The sequence below is a fragment of the Columba livia genome, chromosome 4 (assembly GCF_036013475.1).
Source record: "Columba livia isolate bColLiv1 breed racing homer chromosome 4, bColLiv1.pat.W.v2, whole genome shotgun sequence".
In the NCBI taxonomy this organism is placed as follows: domain Eukaryota; kingdom Metazoa; phylum Chordata; class Aves; order Columbiformes; family Columbidae; genus Columba; species Columba livia.
The window spans coordinates 3,261,001-3,284,490 of NC_088605.1; the positions used below are offsets into that span (position 1 = coordinate 3,261,001).

General features: G+C 51.6%; 2 protein-coding genes across 7 annotated transcripts; both read left to right on the forward strand.

Moving 5' to 3' along the window:
- The first annotated feature begins 1,966 nt into the window (after positions 1 to 1,966).
- FASTKD5 (FAST kinase domains 5) lies at positions 1,967 to 10,597 on the forward strand. 3 transcript variants are annotated; one of them, XM_065060220.1, is made up of 2 exons: positions 1,967 to 2,151; positions 7,906 to 10,597. In XM_065060220.1, exon 2 carries the CDS (start codon positions 7,944 to 7,946, stop codon positions 10,398 to 10,400), a length of 2,457 nt encoding a protein of 818 aa, XP_064916292.1. In that variant the 5' UTR covers positions 1,967 to 2,151; positions 7,906 to 7,943; the 3' UTR covers positions 10,401 to 10,597. The 3 variants fall into 3 exon arrangements, with proteins under 3 accessions (XP_064916292.1, XP_021148524.2, XP_064916293.1); XM_021292849.2 differs by lacking the exon at positions 1,967 to 2,151 and adding an exon at positions 2,214 to 2,353; XM_065060221.1 differs by lacking the exon at positions 1,967 to 2,151 and adding an exon at positions 2,992 to 3,123.
- UBOX5 (U-box domain containing 5) lies at positions 2,046 to 22,073 on the forward strand. 4 transcript variants are annotated; one of them, XM_065060224.1, is made up of 5 exons: positions 2,051 to 2,151; positions 13,118 to 13,214; positions 14,213 to 15,395; positions 19,186 to 19,347; positions 21,222 to 22,073. In XM_065060224.1, the coding sequence occupies exons 2-5, from the start codon at positions 13,161 to 13,163 to the stop codon at positions 21,431 to 21,433; spliced, it is 1,611 nt and encodes a 536-aa protein (XP_064916296.1). In that variant the 5' UTR covers positions 2,051 to 2,151; positions 13,118 to 13,160; the 3' UTR covers positions 21,434 to 22,073. The 4 variants fall into 4 exon arrangements, with proteins under 4 accessions (XP_064916299.1, XP_064916296.1, XP_064916297.1 ...); XM_065060225.1 differs by lacking the exon at positions 2,051 to 2,151 and adding an exon at positions 2,212 to 2,353; XM_065060226.1 differs by lacking the exon at positions 2,051 to 2,151 and adding an exon at positions 2,996 to 3,123.
- Positions 22,074 to 23,490: the final 1,417 nt, after the last annotated feature.

Consider the following 23,490-nt stretch of genomic DNA (forward strand, 5'->3'; position numbering starts at 1 on the left):
TCCCTCACCTGCCAGTGGATAAAAGACTGAAGGGAATGAAGAGGAGAAGAGGAAATTCACCTGGTCGAATTAGGAAAGGATTATAAATATTAAGTCAGTCTTTATGCCAAGCCCCGTTTAATGCATATCCATGTGCAAAACTTTATTTAATTATAGTTTGCCAATGCTTAAAGCCTGCAGTGGAAAGAAGAAAAGCGTCTGGGCACACGGGAGCTGTGAGCACCTGAAATATCCCAAAGCTGCCTCAAGACGGCACTGGTCAATGGGCTCTTGGTGGCCCTGTTTGAGGAGGGGGCTGCACCAGGTGACCTTTGGAGGTCCTTTCCCACCTCAGTCACCCCGGTTCTGTGGGTAAGGGTGCAATGAGAGGCGTCAGCTGAGACATGCTCCACCACACGCTGTTCACAACCCAAATCCACACCGGTGCGGAGAGGCCTCGGAGAAGCTACGCCTAGACCATCAGAATCTCAGAATCACAGAACAGTTTGGGTTGAAGGGACCTTCAAGCTCCCCCAGTGCCCCCCCTGCCATGAGCAGGGACATCTTCACCAGCTCAGGTTGCTCAGAGCCCCGTCCAGCCTGGCCTGGGATGTCTCCAGGGATGGTTCATCCACCACCTCTCTGCCCAACCTGGGCCAGCGTTTCGATCTGCTCATGGCAGGGGTTGGACTAGATGACTTTCGAAGGTCCCTCCAATGCAAACTGTTCTGTGATTCTATGGAGGGGGACAGGGACCTGCTCCTGGTGTTGTCCCTAAACACATTCTTCACCCAGCACACATGAAAATGAGCGAAATTCTGCACACAGAGAGGAGATATCTATTTTATTACGGAGTTGTGCAAACCTGCTTGATCAAACTGGCATCCCAGCAATAAAAGTATTGATCATTTATACAAGATCTTTACTCTGAGGGTGCCAGAGCCTGGCCCAGGCTGCCCAGAGAGGTTGTGGAGTCTCCTTCTCTGAGACATTCAAACCCGCCTGGACACGACCCTGTGTGATCTGCTCTGGTGACCCTGCGTGAGCAGGTGGGTTGGAATGGATGATCTCCAGAGGTCCCTTCAACCCCAACCGCCCTGTGATCTCTGATCACTGCACACCCCCCTCAGCGCAGACCTGGAGGGCTGGCTGGTTACAATATTTACATACAAGTTATATATAAAACCACTATTCTTACTACACATGCTGAGTGAGTTACGGTCCTTCTCCTGGAGGCTTCTTCATAAGTTTCAAGGAATAAGTATTGAAATAAAACAAAGGTGTCCAATCACTTCAACACGTACCCATCATTAAGGCATACATTTTGCAAGCTGTGTTTCTGTATTAACATGATATTATAATGAGGAAAGTTTACTTTAAGTCAAGCATATCCCCAAATTTGGCAATAATCAATAGATAATCAACTGTCTATGGTTCACTTCTAAATTCCGGGATAGGTTTTGTTCTACAATCAAAAGTTAAATGCCGCTAGACATCTCATTTATTACTCGTCTAATATTAAAGTTACAGTAGGCCTCACTATCAGGTCTTCTGGCCTATGTGGTGACACTGGGGGGCGGTTCATTTATTTATCTCATTTATTATTCGTCTAATATTAAAGTTACAGTAGGCCTCACTGCCAGGTCTTCTGGCCTATGTGGTGACATTGGGGGGCGGTTCATTTATATACCTCATTTATTATTCGTCTAATATTAAAGTTACAGTAGGCCTCACTGCCAGGTCTTGTGGCCCATGTGGTGACACTGGGGGTGGCTCCCGCAGCTGCCGCCCAGCTCCCCGGGGCATCCATGGGGCGCTCCCGGGGCATCCATGGGGCGCTCCCGGGGCACCGTCCGGGCCTGCAGCCGCCGTGTGTCGCAGGTGAGAGGCACCGAGGAACCGAATGACCGCCCGATCCCTTTGGGCCGCGCCGCCATGACAGACCCCGTTGCCACGGCAACCCCCGTGTCACATGACCCCTCTCCCGCATCACGTGTTGTCGGGCGGCGCGGGGCGGGCGCCACCTGCCGGCTACGCTCCGCCGCTCCTCCCGCGCCTGTGTGCGGGGCCACGCTCAGCGCCCGGAAGTACGTCATTGTCAGGTGGCCGGAAAGCGGCGGCGGGCGGAGGGGCCGGGCGGCAGCGGCAGCGCCGGCGGAGGCGCCGGGCCCGGTGAGTGCGGCGGGAGCGCGGCCAACGACCCCCCCAGACCCCCCCCCGCCCGGCCCCTCGGCAGCGCCGCCCCCGCAGCGGGTCCGGGGAGCGGCACACGCGAATGCACCCAGCGCCCCCCGCACGGGGCCTGCGCTGCCCCTACATGCGTATATATATATAAATATGTATATATAATATATGTGTAGGTACAGGCACATGGGTAAGTAGCGGGGCTCGGGTTGCAGCGGTTCATGGGTGGGTGTCAGAGGATGGACCAGATTCTTCTCAGTGTTGCCCAGTGACAGGGTGAGGGGCAGCGGGCACAGACTGAAACACAGGAGGTTCCGTCTGAATATGAGAAGAAACTTTTTTACTGTGAGGTGCCAGAGCCTGGCCCAGGCTGCCCAGAGAGGCTGTGGCCAGGAAGGCCAATGGTACCTGGGGTGGGTTAGAAGGGGGTGGTCAGTAGGTCAGAGAGGTTCTCCTGCCCCTCTGCTCTGCCCTGGGGAGACCACACCTGGAATATTGTGTCCAGTTGTGACCCCTCAGTTCCAGCAGGACAGGGAACTGCTGGAGAGAGTCCAGCGCAGCCACCAAGATGCTGAAGGGAGTGGAGCATCTCCCGTGTGAGGAAAGGCTGAGGGAGCTGGGGCTCTGGAGCTGGACAAGAGGAGACTGAGGGGTGACTCATTCATGGGGATCAATATGGAATGGGTGAGTGTCAGGAGGATGGAGCCAGGCTCTTCTCGGCGGCAACCAATGGTAGGACAAGGGGCAATGGATGCAAACTGGAACACAGGTGGTTCCACTTAAATATGAGAAGAAACTTGTTCCTGGTGAGGGTGGCAGAGCCTGGCCCAGGCTGCCCAGGGAGGTTGTGGAGTCTCCTCTGCAGACATTCCAACCCGCTTGGACACCTTCCTGTGTGATCTGCTCTGGTGAACCTGGGTTGGACTGGATGATCTGGATATACACCTTGTTTTTCCAAAAGTAAGAGAGGGTCTTATATTAATTTTTGCTCTGAAAGGTGCTTACTTTTTTACACGTATAGCTGCCTGGACACTATTCAGATTGACTTTTTAAATGAACTGTAACTAGTGCTTATTTTTGGAGTAGGGCTTGTATTTCGACTGGATGATCTCCCAACCAGTCTGGGATTCTGTGGTGTGAACTCCCTGCCAGGGGCTGGACCCTTTGTCTTTCTGCCCTATAGTGCTGTCAGGGACTTAAAATTGACAGGGGAAAAAAGCACAAACAAAAAGAACATGACGGTTTTGCACTCTGATGTCATAATCTAGTGCCAGGGGGAAAGAATTCCTGTGATTTTCTCTTCAGCCCAGGCATTGACTATGGGCTCTTGGCCAAAACGAGGTGTTTCACCCCAGCATTTCACTGCTCGGAGCTGAAGTTCCTCCTGTGTAACTGAGGAGGTGCTGCCTGCCCTGTGGGGCTGGGCGGGGGGGGAAGAAGGGGACAAGACATTGGGCTCATAGCGGGGCCCTGCGCTACAGCAAGTCCCATTGAGGGTTTCAGATGGATGAAAAGCACCAGCAGCCATTCAGGGTGCAGCTGTATCCCCTTGCACAGAGCTGATAATCTGAGGTGGGTGGTTTTGAGGGCTGGAATAGCTCTGTGGGGAGGACAGGCTGAGAGAGTTGGGGTGTTCAGCTGGAGAAGAGAAGCTCCGGGGAGACCTTATTGTGGCCTTTCTGGACTTATAAGGGCCAGATAAGAAGATGGGGACAGGCTTTTGAGCAGGGCCTGTAGTGATAGGACAAGGGGTGATGGTTTTAAAATAAAGGAGGGAGATTCAGGCTGGACATGAGGAAGAAATTGTTGTCCCTGAGGGTGGTGAGAGCCTGGCCCAGGTTGGGCAGAGAGGTGGTAGATGAACCATCCCTGGAGACATCCCAGGCCAGGCTGGACGGGGCTCTGAGCAACCTGAGCTGGTGAAGATGTCCCTGCTCATGGCAGGGGGGGCACTGGGGGAGCTTTAAAGGTCCCTTCCCACCCAAACTATTCTGTGATCCCTGCAGGAATGTTGTTTTCTCTGGTGTTCAGGTAACACTCAGCTGCGCTGTTGTACTTTTGGCCACGATCTCAGCTATAAGTGTGACACACAGACACAGATGTTTCCATCCAAAAGAACCTACACAAAGTTTATTTGCAGCCTGCAGGGCTCCGCTCCCAAAACACATGTTTTTCAACTGGCTTTTTGGGCTCAGTGGAAGTGAAATTCCTGGAGAGACTTGCCCAGAGGTGGGAAGGAGTTTGGCTTTGTATGAAGAAGAGAAGTGCAGTGGGAGGTGGAAAGAAGGCTGATTTCTCAGGGTAAGAGGAAGAGAGCAAAATTGAGGAGAGGTGTAGGTTGAGTTGAAAGAGAAATGCTGTAGAAACTGAAAAGATCACAAAGATTTAGGGCGGGGGTGGGTGAAATCCTGGGCAAAAGGCTACTGGGATCCAGCCTGTTTCTTTCAAAGGTGCTTGAAGTGTCTTGACCCAACCTGACCTCGTCCCTCTGGGTGTGGTCTTCTCTATTTTTGCTGGATTTGGAGCAAGCGAGGAGAGAAATATTCTCTTTACTGAATTGCTTCCCAAATGCGTCGCAGCTTAACGCTAAACTATGGTATCCTTAGCAGCACGTGACATTTCCTTCTGGAGCCTGCAGAGTGTGAATGCTGTGACTTTGATTCTCTGTGAAGTGTGGCTGTCGTCGCAGAGAGGGGTGTTTCTGGTGACAGCGAGCGCTCATAGATAGTGTCAGTATTCAACAGCAACAGAAGAGAAGCTCCGGGGAGACCTTATTGCGGCCTTTCCGGGCTTAAAAGGGGCCTGTAAGAAATGTGGGGACAGACTTTTCAGCAGAGCCTGTTGTGATAGGACAAGGGGTGATGGTTTTAAACTAAAAGAGGGAGATTCAGGCTGGACATGAGGAAGAAATTGTTGTCCCTGAGGGTGGTGAGAGCCTGGCCCAGGTTGGGCAGAGAGGTGGTGGATGAACCATCCCTGGAGACATCCCAGGCCAGGCTGGACGGGGCTCTGAGCAACCTGAGCTGGTGAAGATGTCCCTGCTCATGGCAGGGGGGGCACTGGGGGAGCTGGGGAGGGCCCTTCCAACCCAAACAGTTTTGTGATTCTGCGATGCTGGCGGGGACGGCATCTTCTTCCCCCCGCTCTGAGCTTTACCCACCTCACGGCTGCTGCTTGTGGCCAGTTCAGGCTCTAGATCACAGCCAGTAAAGCCAGGAACAGTATTTTTATCACACGTTTCTTTGTGCGAAATGGGAGAGCTTTAAGATCCAGCTCCTGCCTGCTGCTGCTGACAGCTTTGCCAAGTCTGGGCTGTGCCGCAGCGTCTCAGCTCCCAGTGCAGGTTTTGCTGTCCAGGTTCTGAGAGAACTTTTCCTTTCCCTTGCTCACCAGCCAGTCAGTGGTAGGGATGGCTCAGAGTCTCTCCTGCCTGCACAGTTTGATTTCTCACACTGGAAGGGGATGGTTCTGGCCTTGCAGCTGCCTGGCTGGGCGGGTAGCACAGGCATAAGGCTCAGTTGTGCCTGGCGTCTGGAGCACAGATCTGCACCAGGGGCTGCCCTGTGAGATACAAAGTGCCTGGCAAGCTTATGAGTATCTCGCAATATTTATCAGCCATTTATTATTTTTAAAATGCTTTGGCCTCTTGTACCCTCCTCCCTGCTTGGTTGTCTCCAGAAATCTTCATTTTATCTTGCTCTCCCTCTTTTTTCCCCCCAGAGCTCCCTGTTCTCCACTCTGGTTGGTTTTTTTCACCTCTCCTGCTGGGGTGGCTGAGATAGTCACAGCTGCAGCGGCTTCTCTTCAGCAGCGGTTTCTGCCTGTGCAGCAGAGGGCAGGAGGTCTCCTCGGCTGCCTCAGTGCCAGTTGATCCCCAAGGGCTGAACTGAGCACTGTTGCACTGAAGCGGACTGGGAGTGCTCCTGTGCCAATTCTGTAGTGGGATCCTGTTCTCAGACAGAACCTGAGCCCTGTCATTGCGGAGGTGAAGCTGCCTGGTTAAAAAACAGCACCAGGAGGGAGCAGAGACCGTCACTTTGAGTCCCCCCCACCCCATCCTCCCTCCCTCCCTTTCCCCTTTTACCCTTCCTGCCCATCTCACCCTTCCTTGGGAGAAGCTGATGCTTTGCCATTGCAATGCAGGAATAGATCATCTAATGGGTTGTTTAGGATGAGAGGAAATGACTTCAAGTTGCGCCAGGGGAGGTTGAGGTTGGTTGTGGGGAACAATTTCTTCCCCAAAGGGCTGTGGGGCATTGGAACAGGCTGCCCAGGGCAGTGCTGGAGTCACCATCCCTGGAGGGTTGGACAGACGGACATGAGGTTCTCAGGTACATGGGGCTGTGCCAGGGGTGGGGGAACGGTTGGACTCAGTGATTTTTGTGGCTTTTCCGACCAAAATGATTCTGTGATTTTTTTGGGAAATGACAGGATTCTTGTACTCAAAAAAATCTAGTTTATATTCAGCCACAGCTGCACATGATCCCCTGTCCCTCTCCTACTCAGACACCCCAAAGCTACAGTGTTCACCCTACTTTTTCTTCCCTCTTCTTCCCCCAAGCTTTCCACTGATTTAGCATCTGGATCCAGCCTGATCAGGAAGCTGTGTGTATAAGCAGAGCTCAGAGTGATGCTCATTAAGGACTCGTTTCCCTGTTTGGAGCTGATGCATCTCGCTGTTGCAGCACCTCTGCCAGGCTGTGGTTTTCCTGATTGCTCTGAGAGAGCCCAAGTGATTTTAAAGTTGAAAACACCCCATTTAATGCATCTTTGGGGTTGGCCAGCCCTGGTGGGATGAGGGTGTGTTACACAGAGCGCTGACACGGTGGGTTGTTTTTTTTAATCAGCATCTAAATGATCATAAACAGGCTCGTTTGGCAGCTTGTGCAGGCTGGCAGCACACAGCTTAACTCCTGCCGAATTTCTCATCCTCACCTTCTGTGCTGTAGCTGCTTTAGGGAGGACTTAGAGAGGCACTTGACATTTTTAAGCCTTCTGTCCCCTAAAACTATGGGAAACACTCCCAAATCTGAAGCATGAAGCTCTTGTTTCCTCTGGTTCTCAACTCAGAATGTAACACCTCATCATGATTTGTGTTACTTCTTCCATACCCTTCCCCAACTTTGTGCTGGGGCCACATTTCTCCTTTCAGCTCATCTTTATTTGCAGGTTACAGGTCAGATTTCACTCTGTGGACTGATTTTTTGCAGAGACTTTTCTCCCAACCTCCATAGACTGTCTCTGGGTGCAAAGAGCCGTGTGGCACCCTGGATATTCCAACAAGTTCTTGGGTAGTGGTTCGTGTTTCAGACTGTGGTGAGCAAAGTAGCAGAATGTTTGAATCCATAAAGTCTCTTGAAGCTGCAGCTCTCCTGCAGAGATATGTTGTTATTGTTTAGAATGGAAGAAGAGCAGGTTTGGTCTCTTAAAAATGAAAAAGTCTTGAGGTTTTTTTCTTAACTCTCACAGTGTCTGCCAGGTTACCTGTAGCTGCTGAGTAGCACATGATCCCCGAGTGCCCTGTACCCTGATTTTGGGTATGTCAGGTCTTGGTGCTCGTCCTGAGCTGCCTTTGCGTGAGGTGACATTCGGTAGCAGCTGCTTCACGGCTTTGCAGGGAAATCGCCACCCCAGCTCGGGGAAAACACCGGCATCGCCTCGCTTTCGGTAGCATAAAGGCTAGATTAAAAAGTACATCATGTTAGGTGGAAACCACTCATTCTTCATCTGCCCTTTTTTCAGTACCTGGAAGCAATTCTGACCCCAGTAAATTGTGATCCATGGCTACAGTGCTATTGTGCCGAAGATTTCCAAGGCTGAGCAGGGTGACAACATTTTCAACCACAGCCAAGCACAAGGCCGAGAGCGGGAGCAGCAAAAGTGAGCAGGATAAGGAAGAGAACCCAGAAGCAGCCAATGTCGGCACCAAGTCTGCAGCCACAATCCACTTGCTGAATCCCCTGGACTACAGAGTGTTGTACAATCCAGCTGCCTATGCCAAAAGCAGAGCTGTGTCCCAGCAGCACGCTGCTAGGAATGGTGGCCAAGCTCTTGGTGACGCTTTCACCAGCCCTGGCACCTCACAGGTTCACCATACATTCGATACCTCCTCATCTCAAGCTTTGCCACTTCTCCAAAATGCTCTGCCAAAGCCCAAGTCCAAACCTCTCCTTGAGGAGACCGTCTCAGCATGTCTCTCCACGGCACAAACCAAGGAAGAGGCAGAAAAGGTAAAAATGGAGACGCACGACTCCAAGGAGGACCCCCGCATGTTTCAGAAGGGGCGGCCTGAGTACAGATCTGTCAGCTATGACAAGTCTGAGCCACCGGAGACCCTTCCATTAGAAGAACGTGACTCGATTTTGCACAGCGTGGCCATATGCGAGGGCAGCCAGAGCCCAGCAACTCTTGCAGATTATTTTCGCAAACTGAGTCGTTTGCCGGTGGAACAACACGCAGCATTGGTGTCCGAACCCAGGTTTAATACACTGTGTTCCTGCGCTGCCAAAAACATCAGGTTGTTTGGTACCTCAGACCTCATCGATATTTTAAAGTCTTGCGTTCGTTTGGTCGTTCCGCCTGCCCACCCTCTGCTCAACGCATGCGAGAACGAATTCTGCCGGCGGGCGTGGGACATGAAGCTGGACCAGGTGCTGCTGGTGGCCGATTGCTGGCGCTGCCTGGACCGCAGCGTCCCTTCCTACCTGAGCATTTTGTTCAGCTACACCAACATGCACTGGAAAGACCTCACTTTGCCCCAGTTTGTTCAGCTCGTTTACATCATAGGTGAAGGCCGGAGGTCACCCGCCGACTTGGCACAGAAGGTGGAGAGTGCGATTTTGAAGTACTTGGACACTTTCACCTTGGAGGAGGTGGGTGCGATCTGCTTAGGGCTCTTCAAGTCCCTCAGTGGCATCTCTGACCATGTCATGAGAAAAATTGCAGACAGAGTGTCCCTGCAGATGGAAGACATGAGCACCTACGCTTTGGTGAACGTCCTCAAAATGCTCCGCTACTCTCGCATGGACCACTTACCCCTCTTGAAGGAACTTGGGAAGGTTATTCCCGCTCGGATTCCTACGATAAACATCCAGGGCATCATGCACATCACTCTTACCTGTTCATCCCTACACTACTTTGATGAAGGCATTATGGCTGCTGTAGCCACGTCTTTGCCTTCTAAGGTGACTTATTGCCGAAGCAAAGACGCTGCCAAGTTCCTGTGGTCATTTGGGTGCCTGGACTATGAACCTCCAAACGAGGAGGAGTTTTACTCCAGCCTGATAGAGCAGATGCATAGAAAACTCCATGAATTTAGGAAGTTTCCAGAGCATCTCCTTACTGGTTTACTTGGCCTGGCGTTTGTCAAACGCTTCCCAGAGGAGCTCATAGACTACGCTTTGGGGGATGAGTTTGTCCAGAAAACGAGAGATAGTAAATACGAGCTCAAAAAGGACCTGTTCACCCTTAGTAGGAGTGTTGAAATCGAGTGCCCGAGCTACCGAGGCAGCCGCCTTCCGCCTCAGCTCGATCAGGAGATCACTGAGATGATTTTGAATTTTGCAGAGCAGGAAATCTATGTCAGGCCTGAAATTGTGGAAGCCACCTCTCTTCTCGAGAGCATGTTGGGTGGCCCCGAGTACGTGAGGAACCACATGATCCTACCTCACACGAGATCCAGTGATCTGGAGGTGCACTTGGCCATGGATGGACATCCCATCCCTTTCAACTCAAAACAGCCTGTTGCAGATAAGAAATTAGAAGAGGTCGGAGTGAGTCTAACGGATGAGTTAATGACTCAGCTTATAAAAGGGAGGTCTAATATCCAGCCTGTCGCAGAAGCGGAAAACAAAGCTGGGATGAGGGGGGAAGAAGCACGAGCACCAAGTGCTGCGCTTTTAGGTCAAGCTCTTCTCACGGATGCCAGGTTGCGAGTCGAGCCTAAATCGGGGCACTCTCTTGAACCCCCACCTTCTCTCGCATTGAGTCGTCACCCTCGGGGGGTGAAACTGGCCATCCAGGTGTCCAACCGCAACCACTACTGCTATGGCTCCAAGCGGCTCCTGGGGCTGCACCACCTGAAGCGGCGGCAGCTGCGGCAGCTGGGCTACGTGGTGGTGGAACTTCCCTTCTGGGAATGGTTCCCCCTCCTCAAACGCACGCGGCTGGAGAAGCTCAGCTACCTCCATTACAAAGTGTTCGACCCGGCGCTGCTGCGCAGGGCTGGTTGGGCCTGACGCAGCCTCCCCGATGCATCTCTCTAATTACTGATTAAAACGGTCTCTGAGGGTTTGTTAAGTTTTTGGCAGGTGCTTTATGTGCTCAGGCTGCCTTGCTATATTATTCAATTCTGCTCTGTTGACAGTCTTATGTCCTGCTCTCTCCTTTTGTACATAGATCCTCAGATGCTAAATAAAAACTACTGTCCCATTCATTTTTCTCCACGATTACTTTTTTCCTCCACCCTAAATGAAAGTAGATGGATTTGGTGACTCTAGAGCAGAACAGTAATAATGGGGACAGAATTGGGGTGATTTTTAGTCATGAAGCTGACCTGGCATTCCAGGAAACACGCATTTGTATTTCCTTACTGTTTCCACCACCGTTGAGCTGTGGTTGGAGGGCACGCAGTCCAGGTTTCTCCTTTGGGAGCTGCACATGGGCAGGACAGGGCGTGAAAGGTGCGTGGTGAGGTGGAACCTGGGGCTGTGAGTTGAGCTGCTCTGACCCTGAGACCGTAATTTCGTGCTCATGTGGCTCATCGTGTTATTTTCTTGCTCAGGATGTGGCCTGGTGTCTGATTCCTTGACGCTGTTCTGAGGACAGAGCTGCTGGCATCTTCCTGAGCTTTCAGCCGGTGTTTTTCTCCAAGAGGAGGGTTGTTTTGTGAGGTGCACAGGGCAGGCTCTGCCTCAGACCGGAGCTGCAGGGGTTATTTCACATGGAACAGCAGATGACGCTTCCATTCCCAATGCAAAGCCATCCAAGCTGTTCTGGCTGTTTCGCCGTGCGGTGTTTCAAGGCTTTCTGAACTGGAGGACGGGGAGAGACGTGGCTGTGAGCAGGTTGCTGTCCCAAGCCTGATCCAGCTCATTTTAGCTGCTGGTTTTAAATACCTTGGATGGTTTGTTTATCTCCCTCAAATTCTCAGTGTTACAGAGCACCTTCAATGACCACTGTGCACATTTCTAGAGACCTTAGTGTGGCCTTTCTGGATTTAAAAGGGGCTGATAAGAAAGATGGGGACAGACTTTTCAGCAGTGCCTGTTGTGATAGGACAAGGGGTGATGGTTTTAAACTAAAGGAGGGAGATTCAGGCTGGACATGAGGAAGAAATTGTTGGCCCTGAGGGTGGTGAGAGCCTGTCCCAGGTTGGCCAGAGAGGTGGTAGATGAACCATCCCTGGAGACATCCCAGGCCAGGCTGGACGGGGCTCTGAGCAACCTGAGCTGGTGAAGATGTCCCTGCTCATGGCAGGGGGGGCACTGGGGGAGCTGGGAAGGTCCCTTCAACCCAAGCCGTTCTGTGATTCTATATTCCTTATTGCAGCAGCTTTCCATTCATATGCAGGGCACCAGGAAGACACTTGGTGACCAGCTCCAAAAATCCTGGTTTTAAATCTCTTGCCCAACACCACAGTGTATCTTGCTGGTGTAGAAAAGGGCAGAGTACCACCTCCAGGTCTGCGTTTCATCACCTCGGTCGAAAGATCTTTGTTCACCTTACGGAAGGTGAATCACCAAGAGAGTTGGGACAGTTGTGTGGTCTCCTGGCAGCACTTCATAGTCTTTGAGTCCTCTGTGATCTTTGAGCCGTTTGTTTCGACAAGTAATGACTTCAGTAATGCAGTTTGGTATTTTTAAAGTGTTCATAAATTCAGAACCTCCTTCCTAGCGCAGCCACCAGACTGTTCCCCCGCGTTCTGCCAGCAAAAGCGGCTCATTAACGCTCTGCGTCCCAGCAACCGGACCCGCCTGCCCCCAGAAGACCGGTTTCATTTTTGCTGAGCTACCGGCTTCAGTTGAAAATCATTAAAGGGCTGCTTGTTCTTGAAGGGAGCAGCGGGTTTCTGATTTGCGAGGTTGCCCCAGGCAGTGACATATTAAAACTAAGGTTAACATAAGGTTAAAGCTCTTACCTCGCAGATAATTTCATTCTGAAAAGGGATGTGATATAACCAATTCGAGTCACATTTTTTTCAATGGAAAAGAAGGTGCGTTCGCTTGAGTTTATTTAATGAACATTGTCGAAAGAATCAGCTGGGTCAGTGTTCAGAGCACAGATCACCTCCCTCAGAGCTATTAAATGCCCTCTGCTCCCTTGGAGCTATTAAATACCGATTATTAATATGTTATCTTTAATCTCAGCTTACATCTGAGGCTCCCCAAGCCCTTCAGAAACATTTTTCTCCGCGGCAGCGCCAGCTGGTGTTTCCCTCCTCGCGTTGTCCGAGAGCGCAGGCAGGTTCTGCCTCCATCTGCTGGAGGCGGCGGATCAACGGGACGGTGCTGGGGGAACGGGCAATCGGGGCAAATCGCCCAGTTCCAGGCCAGGTGGTGGGAATGGACACCGGCTCTTTCTGCCCCGCCGCAGTGGGGCTGCGGTGCTGCTGAGAGCCCGCACCGATCCCCTTGACACCCCCCCATGATAATCTGATGCTTTACTCTACCTACAAAACCTGTGTCTTCGATAAACTTTCAGATCTAGTTGCTAGTCTATCCATAGATAAGGCATTTTTAGTTAAAATAGCCATTTTGTGTTTGTTTCTCCAGGGATTCGCTGTTTAACACAATTTTTTCTCTCCACCACAGTCATTTGGGTTTATATCGACTTCACCTCCTGGACTCAGTTCTGAGCTGCATTTTAGGAACTACTGAGCTTGTAATTCCTACAGGCTCCAAAACACGAGACCCTGTTCACTGATGTTCACTTTATTTTGTCGTCTTTTTACCAGCTGAATCCGATGCTCAGAAAGTGACTTGTCTCCATCTGCCAAGATGGTCATAAACATCTGTCTGCCGCAGTTCAAGCCAAGAATTCACTGCAACAAGGTAAAATAACAACGTGGGGGGGTTTGGGGAGCTGGAGGGATAGATGGGTTAGATGGAAGTGGCTTTTTTTCCAAGTTTCGCAGTCTCCTGTCATTCCCAGCAAGGTTTTCTGAACTGATGTTGGGAATTTGGGCTCCTGGATCCCCTTCCCTGTTTGTGCTTCGGTCTTGAGAGAGTCCCTGATGTGCAAACACTAAGAGAACCCATGTCTGGGTGCTCAGGATCTGCAGCTCACCTGACAATCAAGTGGAGCTGAAGTTCTCAATACTTTGAAAAATCAATGCTGAGAGATTTTCCACGAGTTACTCTTCAAAATTTGGGTTGTCCTGTCTATGCCTGGTCATTCTCAGGCAGCATTAGAACATTGTAACCTCATGTGACTGCTCTGATGTGGCACATGCTACATTTTGAGGAGCAAAAGCTTTAATTTTGTAGGATCTTATAACAAGACAACATTATATACTTGCAGGTGCGCCTGCTTTGACCTGAGATACCCTTTTCCCTGTAATATTACAGCTTTCCCTTTGTACGGTAGAATATGCGGCTCTTGACCAGGTTTGCTGAAGTAACTCTACAAGTAGTTACATTTTCACTCAGCATCATCAGAATCTCTAAGAGTAGTTTCAATTCAAAGCCATTTTTTAATTATGAGTCTCCCCACCGGCTCACACACCGAAATCCAAGTCAACCTTGGATTTTTCAGTATTGTGCTGTAAAAATAACAGCACCGGTGGTGAGCTGAGAGACCTGGCCGTGCTTCTTGGGCTTGGTATTATGTGATCAGGAGGGTGTGGAGTGACCATAGCTGGAATAAATAGAATATTCCTTGCTTTTATCTATTCATTTAGCAAGTTCTGGAGACTTTTTAAGCCTTGGGGCTTCCAGGAAAGGGAATCGGTCAAGTCAGCCTGTCCAGGAGTAGAGCAGAGGGTGCTTGGAAATTAGTTTCCTTTTATTTTCTTGCCTCAAAATAAATCCAGTTTTCTCTTGAAACACAGATTTCTGCTGATGGTTACGAAGTGGAGAACCTGATTTCCGAAGACCTTGCCAGGAGAAATCGTGGTTTCCGCAGCGAATACTTCATCAAACCTCCAGTCCACGTCACCATCTCTTTTCCCTTCAACATCGAGATCTGCAGGATTAATATTGACATCTCATCCGGGGGATACCAAACCTTCTCCGGGCTCGAAGTCTACACCTCTACCTCATGCAATAAAAGCTCGTGGCAGAGCCCTGAAGGTCAGTTCTCAGGTCTGGCCGGTCAGCCTGTGTTGGACAAAGACACTTTCACACTGGTGGGCAAAGCTGTCTTAAAAAATCAAAGCAAAGTGACATTTGGCCACAGGGGCTTCAAGCCGAGACCTCCCTTCCATCAGATGGAAAACGTCTTCTCCTACCCTGGCTCTGTATCTCAAGACCTCTGGAACAAAGGACCCGCTTCGCTGAGCAACGTGTCGCACTTAAAAATCTGCATCACGCACGTGGCCGGGGGCGGCCTGCCCTGCATTAAGAAGCTGGAGGTGTGGGGACAACCCGCCAAGTCATGCCCGCAGGAGGTGATTGAGGGTGTTTATCAGGTGGCCTCCCAATTCTTCACCCAGGACATGGGCAACGTCAAGCCAGAGCTCTGGACGCCGATGGAGAGCGACTGCGTGCCCTTCAGCGCCAACGACAGCGAGCAGCAGACCCTCCGCAAGCTGGTGGACGTCGTCCAAGACATCCCTGAAGAATTTTTGGACCCCATCACTCTGGAAATCATGACTTTCCCCATGCTCCTGCCCTCCGGGAAGGTGATCGACCAAACCACCTTGGAAAAATGCAACAGGAGTGAAGCGTCTTGGGGCAGGGTACCCAGCGATCCTTTCACGGGGGTGGCTTTCAGCCAGCACTCACAGCCCCTGCCTCACCCCACGCTCAAGGCCAGGATAGACCATTTCCTCTTGCAGCACAGCATCCCTGGCACCAACCTCCTCGGGAGGGCTCATGCCTCCGAAATGCTCGTACCTTCTTCCATGACGATGTCTTCTCTGAAAAGGAAAATGGACTGTATGGATCAGAGCTCCATGCAGCCACCTTATTTTTCTTCTACAAACTTGCTTGTCACGTCTACCTCAGAGAACAGTGCTAAAAAAATGAAAACAGACAATGACTCGCATTTGATCCACATGGACTGTTCAACAGGTATCGTGGCTCCCTACGTCACTTGTGTTTCTTGTCTTGACAGCCTGGGGCCAGGTTTTCAAGTCAGGAGGCTCCAGTAGAGATTCCGATCACACTCCTGAAAGCTTTAGGGCCATTGCGTTTTGCCGTTGATAGATGCCGTGGATATCAGGTCATAGTCTCATTCCCCTCCTCAGCACAACCTGCCATCCCTGGGTGGTTTTATTTCCGTTCTGTGTCACTTTGTCTCGTCTCCAGGGTCACAATTCTCCTTGGGCTACCCATTCCTCTTGTGCACTCACATCACTGTGCTTCATTTTATTTTGTATTTCTGTTCTCCTCCCTGCTTTCCAGTTGCTGGCTACGTGGAGATGACATTTTTCTCACGGTCTGATAGTTTGAAGTTTCTTTATCATGGGTGATTTATTATCTCAGACATACAATGTATTACTGAATCATAGCATCATTTTGGTTGGAAAAGCCCCTCGAGATCATCGAGTCCAACCATTCACCACCCCTGTCCCTGCCCCATGTCCTGAGAACCTCATGTCCGTCTGTCCAACCCTCCAGGGATGGTGACTCCAGCACTGCCCTGGGCAACCTGTTCCAATGCCCCACAGCCCTTTGGGGAAGAAATTGTTCCCCACATCCAACCTCAACCTCCCCTGGCGCAACTTGAGGCCATTTCTTGCCTTGGTGTGGGATCTTCTCAGGAGGAGGGAGCAGGGGAGGAGGCAGGAACAGGGCACTAATCCTGCTCCTGCATTTTCCTGCCCAGGCTCTGCCAGCCTGGGCTCTTGGTGCAGCTTGTTCCCTGCGCCCTCAGTATCATCACACAGATTGTATCTCTTCTGTGGGGACAGACTTTTGACCAGGGCCTCCTGCGATAGGGCAAGGGGTGATGGTTTTAAACTTGAGGGAGATTCAGGCTGGACATGAGGAAGAAATGTTTTACGGTGAGGGTGGTGAGAGCCTGGCCCAGGTTGGGCAGAGAGGTGGTGGATGAACCATCCCTGGAGACATCCCAGGCCAGGCTGGACGGGGCTCTGAGCAACCTGAGCTGGTGGAGATGTCCCTGCTCATGGCAGGGGTGGCACTGGGGGAGCTGGGAAGGGCCCTTCAACACAAACTGTTCTATGATTCAGGGAAGGGAGGAGAGGACAGCACAGGCTGGGAGAGGCTTGCCTGGGGTTTTTAGCTCATTAAAGCAAAAAACCAGGTAGAGAAGTTAGACAAGGGGTGCGATTTATGTCCACAGGGGAAGGAAAAGGGCTCTGGTTTCCGTTCAGCCTTGCTTTTCTCAGCGATCTACCAGCAGCACCACTGGGCGTAAGCTCCGAGAGGCAGAAAAACACTCCAGATCTGCAACCCTGAGACAAATTCCCTGTAAAGCCGGGCACTTTCACCCACCTGGGTCCCCAGCCACGCACAGCGTCTCACCAGACAGCCAGGGCAGCGCAGACTGAGCTGGGATCCTCTGAGCACTGGTGTGGAAGATGCTCTGTGTAGGTCCAACAGCTCCCACCCAGCAGGGACTGGACTGGTGGGGAGGCAGCAGTCCTTAGAAAGCAAATCTGTGGTTTATACACCAAGGAGATTCACACCTCTCTCCCCAAAATCTGTTTGCGCTTGTGATTTATTCTCTAATGACTTAGTACCTTCATCCTTCAGTCCGTGATGACAAAGGGATTTGCTCCTCTTGACTCCACACAAGATCTTTCACCTGGATCCACATAAATTTTGCCGTGTTTACTTCTTCCCTTGTTGGCACAGGAATTCATGAAACATACTGGAGTTGCTGTCAGTGTAAATGTTACGTGGATATAACTGTGCTTCATACAGCAACGCTTATATTGCTTATATATCTTGAGTTATTGCTTTGGGAAATGGTCCTACTGGAGGAGGACAGTAAACTTAAGCTGAGAGGGGAGAGAGATGTCTTTAGCGATCTCAGGTTTAGAAGACCTTGAAGAGAGGTTGGAGAAGGTTGTAGTGAGAGGGTGTTAGGCTCTTGTCCCCAGGAACAAGCGGCAGGAGCAGAGGAAACGGCCTCAAGTTGCACCAGGGGAGGTTGAGGTTGGATCTGGGAACAATTTCTTCCCCAAAGGGCTGTGGGGCATTGGAACAGGCTGCCCAGGGCAGTGCTGGAGTCACCATCCCCGGAGGGCTGGACAGACGGACATGAGGTTCTCAGGACATGGGGCAGTGCCAGGGGTGGGGAATGGTTGGACTCGATGATCTTGAGGGGATTTTCCAACCAAAATGATTCTGTTCTATGAGAGCAGCCATGTCTGTGAGGCCGCATGTTGCAAGCAGTCTGGTTGGAGCAGGGCGGTATAAATACACGGTGCACACGTGTCCTCTGCTCGCGGAAGGGCTGGTTCTGGGCAGGTAAGTCCAGTTCCCTTGTATTTTCCAAACCGGAGGTCTGTAACACCTCGAAAGCTGGCCCATGGCTTCTGATTGCTGTTAATGCCCGCTGGTACCCACCATTCACATTGTCTTTTTCCCAAAATTACCCAAAAATGTTTCAACTAAAGCTTTGGTGGCTTTTTCATTTTAAAGAAATTATTTAAAGACTTGGTAGAAAAACACTCAATGTTTGATAGTACCAGAAAGAGTAGGAAGAAGACAGGCTGCACATTTCTGCTCTGATCTCTCAGTTTAGAGCTTAACCCATGGTTTAGGAGGAACCATTAGTTGTTTTTCCCTACAGAAATGTGTAACAGCTGCCGCTGGGGATGTGCCCCAGTCTCAGCAGGTGAGCCCTGTCCCCATGGTTTAGGGACATGGGTTAGTGCTAGACTTAGGTTATGGTTGGACTCGATGATCTTAAGGGTCTCTTCCAACCAAAATGATTCTATGAAGTAAAAGCACAAAAGCCCAGCGAGCTCATGCTTCAGTATTTCATCAGCCTTGATTGCTGTAGCAAATGTGCAGCCCTAATTCAAAGGTCTTCCTCTGGGAGATGGATTTAACAGAATTAGTGATGCAGACACCGTCCTCGTAAACGCGATGTCTTCATTAATGCCTTCGGCGTAGCACAGGACAAAACGCTGCGTGGAAGGGGCCAGCCCTGTGCCCTCAGCTTCATCCCTTGACTCACAACTGGGACAGAGAGGAAAAGTCCCCCAGATTTTGTTAGTGGCTTAAATCACGTTCCCAGTGAGCTGCTGGGAGCCTCCTTGGAGCTCAGATGGACCTGCCTGAGCTTTCAGAGACATCCAAGTTTCTGGATTATTTGGCATTTTGGCCTCATTCAGACCTGCAGATGTAAGGCAGCAGATGAATGTTTGTTGGCACTGGGGTGTGAAGTGAATGTCTGACAGAAACCTGTAGGGCTTTCTGTCTGTAGGAGCCAAAGGAGATGGGATCAGAGAATCATTTTGGTTGAAAAAGCCCCTCAAGATCGAGTCCAACCTTTAACCCACCCCTGGCACTAATCCGTGTCCCTGAGAACCTCATGTCCGTCTGTCCAACCCTCCAGGGATGGTGACTCCAGCACTGCCCTGGGCAGCCTGTTCCAATGCCCCACAGCCCTTTGGGGAAGAAATTGTTCCCCAGATCCAACCTCAACCTCCCCTGGCACAACTTGAGGCCGTTTCCTCTTGTTCTAGAGAGGCACTGCAACCTCATCTCGGTGGGGAAAAGCATCCTCTCAAGAGAACAAGTGTCAGAGCTCCTAAAATCCCCCGTGTTGTCCCCTGGGAAGGTTCCAAGGCGCAGCAGTGTTTCTGTTGCTCATCAACACCGTTTTTTGGCGTTTTTTTTCCCCAACATCCGCTTCTCGAGCTTGTGCTTCTCTTTGCAGATCTGGTCTCTCACGAACAAAAGCTCTCGGAGAGTTTGGACACGGCCCTGACCTCGGCGCTCAGCTCCATGCCCTCGTTTACGGCCAAGCTGATGAAAAGCCAGCAGCAGGCGCAGAGCGAGGGAGGCTGCAGCAGTTCCTGGGGTGCAGGCACCATCCTCGGTAGGTGACAAGCGCCTCTGGTTCACTTTTGGGAGTGAGGGAAGAGAGGAGAACTGGGACTGGATTAACAGAGAGGATTGTGCTGCTGCTCAGCATCCTTCTGTGCCTCTTCAGACCCCAAAATATTATATATCCAGTGTTCTATTCTCCTAATAAGGCAGATCAGACCTTGTTGACCCCCAGGAAGTGAGTTATGTTGTCCCAAAAATCATTTTGGTTGGAAGAGACTCTCAAGATCATGGAGTCCAACCATTCCCCCACCCCTGGCACTGCCCCATGTCCCTGAGAACCTCATGTCCGTCTGTCCAACCCTCCAGGGATGGGGAGCAGACTGGAGCCTGCACCACAGCGATGCAGTGGTGAGGGGTAAATCCAGCAAACACCGGGGACAAGTAACGGCAGCGACATCACTGCCTGAGTATGTGTCCAGGATCCCATCGGGTTTGAATATTTGTAGACCAGGCTGTTGAGTCCTTGCAGTTTTCACCGCACCTGCTAACTAGACACACCGATTCAGCTGTGTATGTGTTCCCAACATGACTTGTTGGGGGAAGAGTGGTTTGAAAGCTGCCTGTCGGAAAAGGACCTGGGGGTGTTGGTTGACAGGGGCTGAACATGAGCCAGCATGTGGCCAAGAGGCCACCAGCATCCTGGTTGTACCAGCACTGGTGTGGCCAGCAGGCCCAGGGCAGTGACCGTCCCTGTGCTGGGACCTGGGGAGGCCAAACTGCCAATCCTGGGGGCACTTTTGGGCCCCTCACTCCAAGAAAGGCCTTGAGGTGCTGGAGCGAGTGGAGAGAAGGGAACGGAGCTGGTGAGGGGCTGGAGCACAAGTGTGATGGAGCGGCTGAGGGAGCTGGGGGGTTCAGCTGGAGAACAGGAGCTGAGGGGAGACCTTCTGATCTCTGAACTGCCTGAAAGGAGCTTGGAGCCAGGGGGGTCGGGCTCTGCTCCCCAGGAACAAGCGCCAGGAGCAGAGGAAACGGCCTCAAGTTGCGCCAGGGGAGGTTGAGGTTGGATGTGGGAACAATTTCTTCCCCAAAGGGCTGTGGGGCATTGGAACAGGCTGCCCAGGGCAGTGCTGGAGTCACCAGCCCTGGAGGGCTGGACAGACGGACATGAGGTTCTCAGGACATGGGGCAGTGCCAGGGGTGGTGAATGGTTGGACTCAATGATCTTGAGGGGATTTTCCAACCAAAATGATATTCTGATGCTTCATGGTGCAGGGAAGCATTAAACCTTCCTGTCTCCCTCCACAAGCCCGTGTCCTTCCTGCTGCCTCGCTCTTCTCCACCCGAGCGCGGATCCGCCTGCTCGTGGCAGAGAAAGGCTCAGCGGGACCTGAGAAAGGACGGGGGGTTCACAGCTCCCAGGGGCCGTGTCTCTCTCGGAATAGCTTGTTCTGTTACGCAGCCACATTAAGCTATTAAGCTTTTTCCTGCCCCCTTTAAAATTGCTGCCGTTTAAGAGTTGACTGAGTAGCCCTGGATGGGGAGTGTGTGACAGGAATGCAAAGCAATACCTAAAGCATTTCTCTGGGGAACTGGTGATTTTAATCGGTTTGAAAAACGGAAGGGAGGCAGATTTAGTCCCAGAAATAAGTGAAAAGCCCTTTACAGTCATCTGTCCTCAATTAAAAGGCTGATGGTGCAAATGCTGACGTGATCCAGCCCCGTCTGAGCACAAACTGCCCCAAAAGGCCAACCGTTCCCTTTCCTTACAGTGGTGACAAAGGAAACGGGACACAGTCCTGAGCTCTATGTCACCAGAAAGTGGGTCCCTCGGCTCCTGGGCAGGTTTGGGCACACAAGGGGTGACACAGCGCAGACTTGTCCCCCCCCTTGACCGAACCGCTTCTCTTCTCTCCTTTGCAGAGCACAGCAGGAGCGGCCAGACCCAAGGATGCGCTTCCTGCGGCAAAACCTTCTCCTCCTACTTCAAAACGGAGCCCATTTACCAGCTCCCCTGCGGTCACCTCATGTGTCGCCCCTGCTTGGCCGAGAAGCAGAAATCCCTCTCGTCTGTCCTGTGCGGGAGCTGTAAACGGTCAGCGGCCACGCACGACGTGCGGAGGGTTCACTTCTGACCCCCGAGAACACGGAGCCGCCGCTGTTCCCGGTGTCTGTTTTGATCTGCAGGACAAAGGCCTCGGAGAGCTTGTCCGTGGTGATGGAGAGGACTTTGCTCTTCTGCTTGCCGAGTAGTGGGGGGTTAGAGCCAAGCGACCGGAGGATAATAAAAGCCATAGCTTCTTTAACGAGGAATATGTATTTATACAGAACTGATTTCCACCTCTCGCGCCCGCCCTGTCCCCGTGGCCCCGTGGTTTAGCATAGGTGCCTTTCGGACTGTGAGTTTAGCTTCCCCCCTGCCCCCAGTTTAAAAACCCATTTACGTATTTGACGAGCAGCCGTTCGGTCGTGGAACCAGGCGAAGGTGCTTGTGCTTGACAAACGTACAAGCTCCCTGACTTCTCCCCTTCCTCGCCCTCCTCCTCGCGGTGCTGCGGGACGTCCCGTTCATCCCGCATCGCGACGAGGCACCGAGAGAGCCCGTGGTGAACGTGAGTAACCAGCAGCGACCTCGTCCTGCTCGTGCGAACTCTGCTAGAAAAGCCATCGCGTCGCACCGAACGTCACTCTCTCGGTTTTATGTCGTGTGACTGGACCAGCTCCCGTCTGGCTGATAAAAACATTTAAGCCTTAATAAAATGATGTTTAAAGTCAGGTTCTCTTTCTGACTCGTAGCTGGCGTGCGTCTTAATGATTCTGTGGGGCGAATCTCTTTGCAGAGGGCTGAATGAGCTGGGAAAAGTCGACACAAAGGATCGGCAGACCCGTGGGTGTTCCAGGGGATGTCACAGCAGCTGTGGGGACCGTCACTGGGTTGAGACTCAGCTCCGTAAACCAGAGGAGCTCTGATCTTCAAAGAGCTATTCGGGAAAAAAAGCCAGAAGGAAAATCACTCCATCTCCAGCATGTCCTGGATGTGCTGAGGGTGAGGTGACAGCGGAGGGTTTTGTCACCTCCGTAACCCCCTGCTGCTGCCACTTAATTGGTAATCTGTCTCCGTGGAGCAGACGTTCTGTGCCAGTTTCTCTGGGGTAATGAGCTTCCAGCTGACTCAACTCACCTTTGCGTGTAATAAATACCTTTATTCTCCTCAAAAGTCACCTACTTTCTGAGCAACCCGTAATGTTCGTGGCTTTCTGGTCACGGGAAATGGTCTCATCTTCTATCAGCACCAACTGATCTTTGTCTGCGTCAGTGGGAGTTTCTCATCCATTTATAGCAAAAATAGGAAGTTCCCCCATCTTTAAATAATAAACGGTTAGAAAACAGGCAAGAAAAATCCTAAAAATCCCACAATTCAGAGGCAGCAAACTCCTGTTATCACTGGTTGTGTTTGCAGTGGCCCGTCCTGATGTGGTTTGTCTCTCGTGCCTCCTCCGTCCCGAGTCTCTGGAGGAGATCCCCAAATGTGCAGCCTCCTCGTTATTTTCTGCCGCTAACGAAGCTCCGGTGCCTCCAACCAAACCCGAAGCCGCCAGCTCAGCCAAGCATCTCCTGCCCAGAAGTTTCCCGCCATCTCCTGCTCATCTCCATGCCACACCAGATTTCTCAGAGCCTTCATCCACCCTGCTCCTCCTCCTCAACCCCGTAAGGACCTTTTGGCAGCAAGTCTCACTGTGTGTGTCCCCTCCTGCCACTACAGGGAGGGCGAAGGGACGAACTTCCCTGCGTACCCACCTCTCGTCACTTAGGGAGAGACCACAGAATTGTAGAATGGCTTGGGTTGGGACCTTCAAAGTTCATCCCATCCAACCCCCAGCTGGGTTTGAGTCCTGATCACCGGGCACTGAAACCCCATGGGAAGCAGAGACCCTCTGAACCCCAATAATGAGGGTTTTTGGGGGCTGACTGGCACAGCCAGGACTTCCCATGGAACATCCTGCCCAGAACCGCAGCAATTCCCCTTCAGCTCTTGTCTCAGATGCCACCAGTAGATTTATCTCCTCCACCGAGCCCGTCGTTCTCTTTGGGCTGCGCCGAACAACCTTTGATTGAAAGCCTGAGCAATTTCCTCTAACGCTTTTTCCTCCAAGTGCGTTTTAGGCGGACAAATCCACCCCTCGTTGGTTGG

Excerpts from the sequence above, each read along its gene's own strand:
- FASTKD5 (XM_065060220.1), top strand. The coding sequence starts at position 7,944 with ATGGCTACAGTGCTATTGTGCCGAAGATTTCCAAGGCTGAGCAGGGTG.
- UBOX5 (XM_065060224.1), top strand. The coding sequence starts at position 13,161 with ATGGTCATAAACATCTGTCTGCCGCAGTTCAAGCCAAGAATTCACTGC. Across the intron at positions 13,215-14,212 it reads CAAGAATTCACTGCAACAAG|ATTTCTGCTGATGGTTACGA; the intron begins GTAAAATAACAA and ends CTTGAAACACAG. Across the intron at positions 15,396-19,185 it reads CCACATGGACTGTTCAACAG|ATCTGGTCTCTCACGAACAA; the intron begins GTATCGTGGCTC and ends TTCTCTTTGCAG.